The sequence below is a fragment of the Lithobates pipiens genome, unplaced genomic scaffold, assembly GCF_037356315.1.
Source record: "Lithobates pipiens isolate NorthernLeopardFrog02 unplaced genomic scaffold, aLitPip1_a1.2 Scaffold_8, whole genome shotgun sequence".
Classification (NCBI taxonomy): Eukaryota; Metazoa; Chordata; class Amphibia; order Anura; family Ranidae; genus Lithobates; species Lithobates pipiens.
The window spans coordinates 71,520,420-71,532,086 of NW_027507903.1; the positions used below are offsets into that span (position 1 = coordinate 71,520,420).

General features: G+C 50.0%; 1 protein-coding gene across 1 annotated transcript in view; it reads left to right on the forward strand.

The window, feature by feature from the left end:
- Positions 1-497: 497 nt before the first annotated feature.
- The window catches only part of DMXL2 (Dmx like 2), a 283,261-nt gene continuing 272,091 nt past the window's right edge, over positions 498-11,667 (forward strand). The window contains exon 1 of the mRNA XM_077471038.1: positions 498-780. Coding sequence (XP_077327164.1) covers positions 694-780 — 87 coding nt within the window. The 5' untranslated portion in view covers positions 498-693. The remainder of the gene's footprint in view (positions 781-11,667) is intronic.

The following is an 11,667-nucleotide window of genomic DNA, read 5'->3' on the forward strand; positions in this document are numbered from 1 at the left end:
GTGACACTGGTAGGATTATGTGATGAGGGGACACTCAGTGACACTGGTAGGGTTATGTGATGAGGGGACACTCGGTGACACTGGTAGGATTGTAGGATGAGGGGACACTCGGCGACACTGGTAGGATTGTAGGATGAGGGGACACTCGGCGACACTGGTAGGATTGTAGGATGAGAGGATACTCGGTGACACTGGTAGGATTGTAGGATGAGGGGACACTAGGCGACACTGGTAGGATTGTAGGATGAGGGGACACTCGGCGACACTGGTAGGATTGTAGGATGAGAGGACACTCGGTGACACTGGTAGGATTATGTGATGAGGGGACACTCGGTGACACAGAGCACATGATGTTCTCAGGTAGTAGAAGGATGCGAAGTGATGATGACGTAGCCGTGTGGGCGGTGATTTTTGGGGAGACCTCGGAGGGGGAAGGGAGGAGAGGAGACAGAAGGTGACAGAGCTGTGGGGGCGGGGCTTTCCTCTAAGCACAGGCGCGCGCTCCCGTGGTTCCCCGCTGTGATCGCGCACCGCCGCCCGCGCGCTCCCGTAGCCCATCCTCCGGAATCCCCGGGTCTCACCTCTCCCGTACAGCTCCGGGGGGGACACACAGACCGGCACACCGGGCCATGGAGAGGGCAGGCCACTGGGCGAACACCTGAGAGGAGGGAGAGGCTGTGCTCGGTGCTCACCATGAATCTCCACCAGGTGCTGACCGGAGCCGTCAACCCCGGAGATAACTGCTACTCGGTGGGCAGCGTCCAGGACATCCCCTTCACGGTAAGAGGATCCCGGGGGCGGCTGTCCTCCTCACCCCAACCCCTCCCCCATCCATTGACCTCCATGGGGGGGGGGATAGTCTGTGTGAAGTGATCATTATGGGGGGGGGGGGGGGGAGGGGATGATAGGATCTGCAGAGCTCGGTGATGGGGGATGGGAGATGGGCTCAGGTAGATGGTGGTCCATGGTGTGGTCCCAGTCATTGCAGGAGGATCCCGGATCCTCCCATTCCGGATGGGGATCACCCGGCACTGCACCAGACCCGCCACCGTCCTCTGCAGAGGAGGATCCCAGGAATAGGGGGGAGGAGGGAATCATCCCCATACATGGAGCCCCCCCCCCCCCCCCCCCAATCTCTGGTCATGTGACACACTTTATTCCTCTGCTATGACCTCACTTCCTGTCCCAGGGTGACAACCTCCATACACCTGAGTACTGTCCTTGGTACCTTTTTATATTTATTTGCACTAATATACAGTTTTTTAGGGAATGTCTCCTTCTTCAAAGTCCCAGCAGTACTGATCCATGAAGAGGACGTTCCCTGAACACTTGTCCTGAAAAATTTGATATTAGGGCAAATATAAGTACCACGGACAGTACTTAATTGTCTCTGTGGCAAGTGCACTAATACGGCTACAATCCCCTCCCCCATATTCCACCAATACGTCAATCCCCTCCCCCGTACTCTACCAATACGTCAATCCCCTCCCCCGTACTCCACCAATACGACAATCCCCTCCCCCGTACTCCACCAATACGTCAATCCCCTCCCCCGTACTCCACCAATACGTCAATCCCCTCCCCCGTACTCCACCAATACGACAATCCCCTCTCCCGTACTCCACCAATACGACAATCCCCTCCCCCGTACTCCACCAATACGTCAATCCCCTCCCCCGTACTCCACCAATACGACAATCCCCTCCCCCGTACTCCACCAATACGACAATCCCCTCCCCCGTACTCCACCAATACGACAATCCCCTCTCCCGTACTCCACCAATACGACAATCCCCTCTCCCGTACTCCACCAATACGACAATCCCCTCTCCCGTACTCCACCAATACGACAATCCCCTCCCCCGTACTCCACCAATACGACAATCCCCTCTCCCGTACTCCACCAATACGACAATCCCCTCTCCCGTACTCCACCAATACGACAATCCCCTCTCCCGTACTCCACCAATACGACAATCCCCTCTCCCGTACTCCACCAATACGACAATCCCCTCTCCCGTACTCCACCAATACGACAATCCCCTCTCCCGTACTCCACCAATACGACAATCCCCTCCCCCGTACTCCATCAATACGACAATCCCCTCCCCCGTACTCCATCAATACGACAATCCCCTCCCCCGTACTCCATCAATACGACAATCCCCTCCCCCGTACTCCATCAATACGACAATCCCCTCCCCCGTACTCCATCAATACGACAATCCCCTCCCCCGTACTCCATCAATACGACAATCACTTCCCCCGTACTCTACCAATACGACATCCCCTCCCCCGTGCTCCACCAATACGACATCCCCTCCCCCGTGCTCCACCAATACGACATCCCCTCCCCCGTGCTCCACCAATACGACATCCCCTCCCCCGTGCTCCACCAATACGACATCCCCTCCCCCGTGCTCCACCAATACGACATCCCCTCCCCCGTGCTCCACCAATACGACATCCCCTCCCCCGTGCTCCACCAATACGACATCCCCTCCCCCGTGCTCCACCAATACGACATCCCCTCCCCCGTGCTCCACCAATACGACATCCCCTCCCCCGTACTCCACCAATACGACATCCCCTCCCCCGTACTCCACCAATACGACATCCCCTCCCCCGTACTCCACCAATACGACATCCCCTTCCCCGTACTCCACCAATACGACATCCCCTCCCCCGTACTCCACCAATACGACATCCCCTCCCCCGTACTCCACCAATACGACATCCCCTCCCCCGTACTCCACCAATACGACATCCCCTCCCCCGTACTCCACCAATACGACATCCCCTCCCCCGTACTCCACCAATACGACATCCCCTCCCCCGTACTCCACCAATACGACAACCCCCTCCCCCGTACTCCACCAATAGGACAACCGCCTCCCCCGTACTCCACCAATAGGACAACCGCCTCCCCCGTACTCCACCAATAGGACAACCCCCTCCCTGTACTCCACCAATAGGACAACCCCCTCCCTGTACTCCACCAATAGGACAACCCCCCTCCCCGCACTCCACTAATAGGACAACCCCCTCCCCCGTACTCCACCAATAGGACAACCCCCTCCCCCGTACTCCACCAATAGGACAACCGCCTCCCCCGTACTCCACCAATAGGACAACCCCCTCCCCTGTACTCCACCAATAGGATAACCCCCTCCCCGTACTCCAGCAATAGGATAACCCCCTCCCCGTACTCCAGCAATAGGACAACCCCCTCCCCGTACTCCAGCAATAGGACAACCCCCTCCCCCGTATTCCAATAGAACAACCCCCTCCCCCGTACTCCACCAATAGGACAATCCCCTCCCCCGTACTGCACCAATAGGACAATCCCCTCCCCCGTACTGCACCAATAGGACAATCCCCTCCCCCGTACTGCACCAGTACGACAATCCCCTCCCCCGTACTGCACCAGTACGACAATCCCCTCCCCCGTACTGCACCAGTACGACAATCCCCCTCCCCCGTACTGCACCAGTACGACAATCCCCCTCCCCCGTACTGCACCAGTACGACAATCCCCTCCCTCGTACTCCACCAGTACGACAATCTCCTCCCCCGTAATTTACCAATACAACAACCACCCCAATTTATAAATAATTATTAGGCCTCGGTCACACTGGGGCATATCAGTGAATAGCCCATGTTTACCCGCAGAGGGGGTGTACTGGTGTCCCATTCATGTCTGTTGGGATGTATGGGTTGCACGGTAAGGATGAGCTCGGGGGTATTCACAGCTCCATGTGCCCGCCAGGAAGCTGACACTGCACAGTGCTAATCACAGGTAGTGAGATGTTTCCTGAGCGGAGTAGCTGCGGATCACTACCTGTGATTAGCGCTGCGCAGTGTCAGCTTCCTGGTGGGCACATGGGACTGTGAACACGCCCGGGCCCATCCTTACTGCACAGACACAGCTGCTGCCCCTAATCTGATATCCACGTGGGTGCACAGCCCCCCCCCCCCCCCCCCCACACACACACACACACACACACACACACACACACACACACACACACACACACACACACACACACACACACACACACACACACACACACACACACACACACACACACACACACACACACACGTCATTGCTGTGAGGGGAGCAGAACACAGAAGGTAAAAAACCTTGAATCTTTACAACCACTTTAAGGCCTCATGCACACTGGATGTTTTTTTACAGCAGCTGGTTTTGTCTGTAGACGTTTTTTTCTGCAGTCATCAAACTCCCCATCATGGGTCCCTGCACACATAGGCTGTTATCAGCAGTGTTGGGCAGTGGCGTTTTTGAGCAGTCCCAAAACTAGCGGGTTCTGAGAGATGTTTTTCAGCTGTAAAAACGCTCCAACAGGAATCAGTGCATTTGTATAGCACTGATTGCTGTATAAATGAGAATGGTCCCAAAAATGTCTGATGTGTCCGCCATAATGTCGCAGTCACAATAAAAATCGCTGATTGCCGCCATTACTAGTAAAAAAAAAATATATAAAATATGTAGAAGAATAAGTATTGGCCTAAACTGAGGAAAATAAATGTTTTTTTATATATTTTTGGGGGATATTTATTAAAGCAAAAAGTTAAAAATAATGCGTTTTTTTTCAAAATTGTCGCTCTTTATTTTGTTTATAGCGCAAAAAATAAAAACCGCAGAGGTGATCAAATACCACCAAAAGAAAGCTCTATTTGTGGGAAAAAAAGGACAGCAATTTTGTTTGGGAGCCACGTCGCACGACCGCGCAATTGTCAGTTAAAGCGATGCAGTGCCAAATTACAAAAAGTGGTCTGGTCTTAAGCCTGCAAAAAGGTCCGGTCTGAAAGTGGTTAACCACTTGAGATCCGCGCTATAGCCAAATGACGGCTACAGCGCGGATCTCCTTTTCCGGGACGACGTCAATAGACATAGTCCCGTGCACGAGCGCCCTGCGTGCCCCCTGAGGGGAGCACGCGGCGCGCTCTGTGATCGGCGAGTCTACGAGACTCGCCTGATCACCGATCCGTGGAAGGGGTCGATCCCGACCCCTTATCACGTGATCAGCTGTCAGCCAATGACAGCTGATCATGTGATATAACGGAGCTGGTAATCGGCTATTATTCCTCCTCGCGCTGACAGCGCGAGGAGAAAAAAAAAGCCGATCACCGGTGGCCGTGATCGGGACATCAGTCCCGATCATGGCCAGCCCTGCTAGTGCCCACTTGCCCCCTGCCAGTGCCCACCTGCCCCCTGCCAGTGCCACATTAAAAAAAGTGCCCCCCGTCAGTGCCACCCAGCAGTGCCCACAGTGCCACCCAGCAGTGCCCACAATCTGCCTCAACAAAGGTGCTGCACCCCAGTGCCACATATCCGTGCCCAACAGTGTCATCTACCAGTGCCCAGCAGAGCCACCTATCAGTGCCCATCAGTCCCATCTATCAGTGGTAGATATCAGTGCCCATCTGTGCCACCCATCTGTGCCACCCATCCATGCCACCTTATCTGTGCCCATCTTTGCCCATCAGTGCCGCCTTATCTGTGCCCATCGGTGCCGCCTTATCTGTGCCTATTAGTGCCGCCTTAACTATGCCTATCAGTGCCCACCAGTGCAGCCCATCAGTGCCCACCAATGCAGCCCATCAGTGCCCACCAGTGCAGCCTATCAGTGCCGCCTCATCAGCGCACTTCAATGAAGGAGAAAAATGACCCGTTTGCAAAATTTTATAACAAACTATTAAAACATGATTTTTTATTTTTTTTTGCATCTTTTTTTGTTTGTTTAGCAAAAAATAAAACTCCGAGCTGTAATTAAATACCACCAAAAGAAAGCTCTATTTGTGGGAAAAAAATTATAAAAATTTCATTTGGGTACAGTGTTGTATGCCCGCGCAATTGTCATTCAAAGTGTATCAGCGCTGAAAGCTGAAAATTGGTCTGGGCGTGAGGGGGGTTTAAGTGCCCAGTAAGCAAGTGGTTAAAGAGGAAGTAAACCCTGATGGGTTTACTTCCTCTCTGTTTCCTTGCAAAGGTAAAGCATAAAGCCCATTATGTGTCACTTACCTGACACAGGAGCCAGCGATGTCACCGCTGTCCACTGTAGCACGAAGTGTCCATCTTCTTCCAGGGTATCGTTGCTCCGGCCACTTACAGCGCCGGAGCAGCGGCATGCTCAGTGCGCCTGCGCGCCGCTGTCTACGGTGCATGCGCAGTAGACAGCGGTGCCTGTCTTTTTGTAAATATCTCCTAAACCGTGTAGGTTTAGGAGATATTTCTTGGACCTACAGGTAAGCCTTAATCTAGGCTTACCTGTAGGTCAAAGGGGTTTGTAAGGGTTTACAACCACTTTAAGGCAAAATTCAATTTGCTGGAAGTGGTTATGTGTTTTATAAACAATGTGCGTTGTGCTGCATTATACCCCATCAATAAGCTGATAAATAATTCAAATCTGACAAATATAACTAATAAGGCCTCATGTACACAGGATGTTTTGCCGCGTTTATCTGCATTTAGAAGCGGTTTGAACAGAATGTTTTTTAGAGATCAGTAGACCCTCCCAAATGCCCAAAGAAACAGTCTCTCTCTCTCTCTCTCTCTCTCTCTCTCTCTCTCTCTCTCTTCTCTCTATCTCTTCTCTCTATCTCTTCTCTGAATGAATGAAATACTTATATAGCGCACAATGCAAACTGAATCGCCTCTAGGCGCTGTGGTGAGCTTTGATCATCTGCTAAAAGAGGAAGGTCTTGAGTTTTTCCTAAAAGCCAGGTGATTTTCTTCCAGGCGGATGTTGATTGGTAGAGCATTCCATAGCCGAGGCCCTTGGACAGCAAATCTCCGATCACCCTTGGATTTATACCGGGCTTTGGGCACGAGGAGGAGGTTTTTGTTGGCTGATCGAAGACTGCAAGTTGGTGTGTAATGATTTATTTTCTCCATTAGGTATTGCGGAGCTTCTCTATGCACGCATTTGTGGGTGAGGCAAAGGGTCTTGAACGTGATCCGATTTTTTACGGTTAGCCAATGTAAGCTCCTCAGTGAAGGAGAAATGGATTCCCAGGGTTTTTTTCCTGTTATCAGCCTTGCCGCCGTATTTTGGATCAGTTGTAATCGCGCAAGTTGATATTGTGGTAATCCTATGTAAAGCGAGTTTGCGTAGTCCAGTCGTGAATTAATGATTGTTCCAACTACCACTGCTTTGTCATTCTTTGGGATAAAAGGGATGAGTCTGCGAAGCATGCGCAGCAGATGGTGAGATCGACTGACTACAGATCCTATTTGCGCATCCATTGACATTTGTGCGTCTAAAATAACCCCGAGACTCTTCGCTTTGGTCTTTGGGGAGATAGTCTGCCCAAAGACGGTTGGTGGAGACCAGGAGGTTTTGGTTGCGGGCTTATGATTTGGGTGTAAGATAAGAAGCTCTGTCTTTGATTGGTTCAGCTGGAGGGAGTTGGTGGTCATCCAGTCCTCTATTGATTTGAGGCAGTTTTCAAGTTGTTGTTGGTGATCTTTTTTTCCATTGATCCGGAAATAAAGTTGCGTGTCGTCAGCGTAAGAGTGGAAGCAGAGATCTGAGCATCTGATGATTTGAAGGAGTGGGCGAATGTAAATGTTGAAGAGAACGGGTGACAACGGAGAGCCTTGAGGGACTCCGCAGGTGACTGCCCAAGTTTCGGAGAGGAATTTTCCTAGTTTCACTGTCTGTGACCGATTTCCTAGGAAGGACGCGAACCAATGGAGATCTATGTCTTGGACTTCGGCTACTTCTGTGAGGCGGACGAGTAGAGTATTGTGATCTACTGTATCAAACGCTGCACTTAGGTCTAGCAGTACGAGGAGACACGGCTCTCCGTCATCTGCTGCTTCGAGGGCGTCATCCCAAATCTTGAGGAGAGCTGTTTCTGTTCCATGACCCGGGCGGAAGCCTGATTGCAGCGGGTCCAGGAGTTTGTGAGTATCCAGGTGAAGTTGTAGCTGATGTACTATAGCTTCTCCATGATCTTAGAAATGGTGTTGAGGCTTGTAATCGGCCTACGGTTGTTTGGATCCTGAGGGTCCAGGTTTGGTTTCTTGAGTAGAGGTTTGACGATGCCTTGTTTGAGGATGCTGGGAACAATCCCTTTGTGGAATGATCGGTTTATGAGGTGGGTTATGGTTGGAGCCACGATGTCGGAGCATTCTTTCAGTAGTTTTGTGGGGATGATGTCAATAGGTGAGGTACTGTCACGCAGTTTATTAATGATGTTTTTTGTGGTGTCTACGGTAATTGGGGATAGTGAAAATTTTGGCGGTTGCGGTATGTTGGTGCGGACATCCTCTTTATGTATTTGCTGGCTGAGGTTGGATGTTTTCTTCTGACAAATTGTTTCCCTGATGGTTTTGACTTTATCGATGAAAAAATCCGACAGTTTGTCACAGTAATCCTGGGATTCGCTTTCTGGGGGTTCTAGGCACACCGGATTCATTGATTGATTAACCAGTTTAAACAGTTCCCGTGGTTGGTTTGCGGCCGTTGAGATTGTATATGAGAAGTGGTCCTTTTTGGCTTTGAAGATTGCTTTCCGATAATTCTCTGTCAGACCTTTGTAGTTAAATAGGTTTTCCTCGGTGGGATTTCTTCTCCATGTTCTTTCCGCTCTTCTGCGTTCTTGCTTTAGTACGGAGAGGGGAGCTATTAAACCACCCAGCATTTTTCTTCCTGATGGGAGCCCTGTCGTTTTGGTGCTACCGAGTCTGCTGATTGCAGTAATGCCTTATTACAGGGAGTTGAGTGTTTCCTCCGTAGAGTGGTTTAAAGTTATTGTAGATATTTTTTTGGACAGAGTGGTTTTGAAGGCTTGCGGAGTACAGTTTTTTATGCGATCTGGTCCAGTGCGTTGGTTACAGGTTTCCGTTTTGCGTTGGTGATGTTGGTAGTGATTTTGAATTTGGATGGCGTGGTGATCCGTCCATGGCAGAGTTATGTTGTCGAGTATGTTGACGTCGATGTTCTGTTTGAAAATGAGGTCCAGGGTGTGTCCTGACCCATGCGTGAGAGTCTTTATCAGTTGCTGTAGACCCAGTTTTTCTAGTTGATTGATGCAGGCAGTCGCGTGGGGTCTTTAGGCTCGTTTGCCCAAAGGTTGAAATCTCCGAATGCCAGGAAATTTTTGAATTTTAGGGTGTGCATTGCAAAGGATTCCGTGAGGGTGAAAGAAGATTGGACTTTGGTCCCGGTGGTCTGTAGCACAGTAGAATATGAGTGGTGTCATGGGGTGTTGGTTGAAAATGTAGCGTCAGGGGTTTCCATAAAAGACACTGGGTTCTGAGATGATGGTTTAGTGAGATTCAGGTGACCTTTAAAGATCACTGCTAGGCCTCCTCCTTTTTTCCCTATCCGGTGTTCGGTTAGGATCCTGTAGTTTTCCGGCACCAATTCGGTGAGGATGGTGTTGCAGTCAGAGGTTAATCAGCTTTCGGTGATGAAGAGGCAGTCTACATTGTTCTCGATGATGAAGTCGTGTACTTCCAGTCTGTTTGACTGCAGACCTGGCGTTAATCAAGGCGCAATCTAATTGTAGTGGTCGAGTAGATGTCTTCCTGTGGTGGGAGCTGGTTTGTCGTCCGGTTTTTAATAGTTGTTCTCTTTGAAGTATTTTTTGTATGGAAGATGGCGAATGTGGTGTTGATGTTCCTTAGTCTGTGCAGAACTTCAGCTTCTCTCTATCTCTTCTCTCTATCTCTTCTCTCTATCTCTTCTCTCTATCTCTTCTCTCTATCTCTTCTCTCTATCTCTCTCTCTATCTCTTCTCTCTATCTCTTCTCTCTATCTCTTCTCTCTATCTCTTTCTCTCTATCTCTTCTCTCTATCTCTCTCTCTATCTCTTCTCTCTCTCCCTCTCTCTCTCACCCTTTCTCTCTCTCTAGTCTCTCTCTCTCTCTAGTCTCTCTCTCTCTCTAGTCTCTCTCTCTCTCTCTAGTCTCTCTCTCTCTCTCTCTCTAGTCTCTCTCTCTAGTCTCTCTCTCTCTCTCTCTAGTCTCTCTCTAGTCTTTCTCTCTCTCTCTCTCTCTCTAGTCTCTCTCTCTCTAGTCTCTCTCTCTCTAGTCTCTCTCTCTCTCTCTAGTCTCTCTCTCTCTCTCTAGTCTCTCTCTCTCTCTCTAGTCTCTCTCTCTCTCTCTCTAGTCTCTCTCTCTCTCTCTAGTCTCTCTCTCTCTCTCTAGTCTCTCTCTCTCTCTAGTCTCTCTCTCTCTCTAGTCTCTCTCTCTCTCTAGTCTCTCTCTAGTCTCTCTCTCTCTCTCTCTAGTCTCTCTCTCTCTCTCTAGTCTCTCTCTCTCTCTAGTCTCTCTCTCTCTCTAGTCTCTCTCTCTCTCTAGTCTCTCTCTCTCTCTAGTCTCTCTCTCTCTCTCTTCTAGTCTCTCTCTCTCTCTCTCTAGTCTTTCTCTCTCTAGTCTTTCTCTCTCTAGTCTTTCTCTCTCTAGTCTTTCTCTCTCTAGTCTTTCTCTCTCTAGTCTTTCTCTCTCTAGTCTTTCTCTCTCTAGTCTCTCTCTCTCTCTCTCTCTAGTCTCTCTCTAGTCTCTCTCTCTCTCTCTAGTCTCTCTCTCTCTCTAGTCTCTCTCTCTCTCTAGTCTCTCTCTCTTCTCTTCTCTCTCTCTCTAGTCTCTCTCTAGTCTCTCTCTAGTCTTTCTCTCTCTCTCTCTCTCTCTCTCTAGTCTCTCTCTCTCTAGTCTTTCTCTCTCTCTCTAGTCTTTCTCTCTCTCTCTAGTCTCTCTCTCTCTAGTCTCTCTCTCTCTAGTCTCTCTCTCTCTGTCTCTCTCTCTCTCTCTCTCTCTAGTCTCTCTCTCTCTCTCTCTCTCTCTCTCTCTCGTCTCTCTCTCTCTCTCTCTCTAGTCTCTCTCTCTAGTCTCTCTCTAGTCTCTCTCTCTAGTCTCTCTCTCTCTCTAGTCTCTCTCTCTCTCTCTCTAGTCTCTCTCTCTCTCTCTCTCTAGTCTCTCTCTCTCTGTTTCTAGTCTCTCTTAGTCTCTCTCTCTCTCTCTCTAGTCTCTCTCTCTCTAGTCTCTCTCTCTCTAGTCTCTCTCTCTCTCTCTAGTCTCTCTCTCTCTAGTCTCTCTCTCTCTCTCTCTCTAGTCTCTCTCTCTCTCTCTAGTCTCTCTCTCTCTCTCTCTCTCTAGTCTCTCTCTCTCTCTCTCTAGTCTCTCTCTCTCTCTAGTCTCTCTCTCTCTCTCTCTAGTCTTTCTCTCTCTCTCTAGTCTTTCTCTCTCTCTCTAGTCTTTCTCTCTAGTCTTTCTCTCTCTCTCTCTAGTCTTTCTCTCTCTCTCTCTCAGTCTTTCTCTCTCTCTCTCTCTAGTCTTTCTCTCTCTCTCTCTAGTCTTTCTCTCTCTCTTCTCTAGTCTTTTCTCTCTCTAGTCTCTCTCTCTCTCTCTAGTCTCTCTCTCTCTCTCTCTAGTCTCTCTCTCTCTCTCTCTAGTCGCTCTCTCTCTCTAGGCGCTCTCTCTCTCTAGTCGCTCTCTAGTCTCTCTCTCTCTAGTCTCTCTCTCTCTCTCTCTAGTCTCTCTCTCTCTCTCTCTCTCTAGTCTCTCTCTAGTCTCTCGTCTCTCGTCTCTCTCTCGTCTCTCGTCTCTCTCTCTCTCTCTCTCTTATCTCTATCTCTAGCCCCCCCTAGTCTCTCTCTCTCTCTCTAGTCTCTCTCCTCATTCCTCTAGTT